The sequence below is a fragment of the Moschus berezovskii genome, chromosome 1 (assembly GCF_049115385.1).
Source record: "Moschus berezovskii isolate FMDL1 chromosome 1, NW_MosBer_1.0, whole genome shotgun sequence".
In the NCBI taxonomy this organism is placed as follows: Eukaryota; Metazoa; Chordata; class Mammalia; order Artiodactyla; family Moschidae; genus Moschus; species Moschus berezovskii.
This window is the reverse complement of record NC_142460.1, coordinates 62,503,174-62,504,960: the sequence shown is the minus strand read 5'-3', so window position 1 is coordinate 62,504,960 and position 1,787 is coordinate 62,503,174. Positions and strand designations below refer to the sequence as shown.

General features: G+C 36.1%; 1 protein-coding gene across 1 annotated transcript; it reads right to left on the bottom strand.

Annotated features, from left to right (window-relative positions):
• Nucleotides 1-437: 437 nt before the first annotated feature.
• LOC129550353 (olfactory receptor 5AC1-like) lies at nt 438-1,361 on the bottom strand. Its single transcript, XM_055417946.2, has one exon. The coding sequence runs from the start codon at nt 1,359-1,361 to the stop codon at nt 438-440; it is 924 nt and encodes a 307-aa protein (XP_055273921.2).
• Nucleotides 1,362-1,787: the final 426 nt, after the last annotated feature.

The window sequence follows — 1,787 nt, the reverse complement described above, 5'->3', positions numbered from 1 at the left end:
GTAGCCACTATAGTTTCCAAAAACTCCTTGCCCAACAATTATTTTGGAGGGCATGAGTACCTTTTCAACAGAGTATTTACACAGACTGAATCTTCCTCTAAAAGAATATAAGCTCAAAAGAGTTTTAGATATGTGTATCTGGAAATACAAGAGTTCATATTGCAAAGTTTTAGCAATTTTGCGATTCATTTTTCATTTTCATCCTTGAAAGGTAATTTAGAAAAAACAAAAAGTCAGTGATTGTACTTATTGTATTCATTATTTTGATGATCACATTAACTTGTAACTAAGACAGGCATATCTAGACAAAATATTATTATTTATTCATTTTACAACTATTCATGCAATCCCTACTATGTGAAAACTCAGAGACAGTCATTATACCTTATTTAAAAACAGTAAAATGTAAAGAATAATGAAAGATTTCCTGAAAATACTTATTTCTTTATTATTTTTGTAAATGCACCTAAAACTTCCTTATTTCTTAGGCTATAAATAAAGGGGTTTAGCAGGGGAATTATAATTGTGTAGAACAGTGAATACATGTTATCCTGATATTGATCTGGACCAGACCCAGGACGCACGTACATGAAGAAGAGAGTGCCATAGAACAAGAAGACAGAGAGCAGGTGGGCACTGCACGTGGAGAAGGCTTTGCTCCTGCCCTTTTCAGACTTCTTTCTCAGGATGGCAAAGAGGACACAGGTGTAAGAGGCCATGATGGTCATAAAAGTAGAAGCTTGTATAAAAGCAGCAGAAATAAAAAGCACCAAAGCATTAATAGATGGATCAGTGCAAGAAATTGTAAAAAGTGGCAAGATTTCACAGTAGAAATGATGTATTATGTTGGACCTACAGAAGGATAATCTAAATAATAATCCTACATGTATTATAGGATGCAGAAAACCAATTGCACATGATGCACTTATCAACCAAGTGCAGAGTCTGTCTGACATCACCACTGGATAAAGCAAGGGATTGCATATGGCTACATAGCGGTCATAGGCCATGACTACCAGGAGGAAACATTCCGTGGTGGCACTGGAACCAAAAAAATAGTATTGGGCCATGCACTCAAAGAGAGACATCATTTGACTCTTGTCTAAGATGTTGACAAGCATCTTGGGAGTCACAGAAGATGAACAAGAAGCATCAGCAAAGGCCAAGCTGCCCAGGAATGAGTACATGGGGGTGTGAAGACAGGGGTCCTTCCAGATGAGAAAAATCAGTCCAAGGTTGCCCACCATGGTGGTGAGGTAGATGACCAGGAACACCAAGAACAGGGGGACTTGTAGCCCTGGGAGATCTGTGAGTCCTGTGAGAACAAACTCTGTCACCAGAGTATTGTTTGCCTTCATCATATCCACTCAGGCTGATCACTGCAATGGAGAAGTGAAATAAAAAATAATGATCATGAAAATGTATATTGGATGGTAATGTCTTAGTTCTCTGTGTCAGATGCCCTATCTTAAGGTACAGATTCTCTCTTTTTTGAAACACACTGAAAAGTATTATAAGTATATTATAAATATTATAAATTATTTTCAGAAGTTAATGTGTGTATATACATATATATGTATACATCTATATAATTACTTAAAGGGTTGTGGAGGAGGCTCTAGACATCTACCAGGTAATTTAGTCCATATCTTGTCACTCATAAATACCCTAAAACTGAATGTATTGCATTAACACTGAAATTTTTTTTACAGAATTAAGAGTAAAAAATTGCATACTGCATTTTATACTAAAATCTCTAAAAGTGAGACTCTGGTTCAGAATAAAAC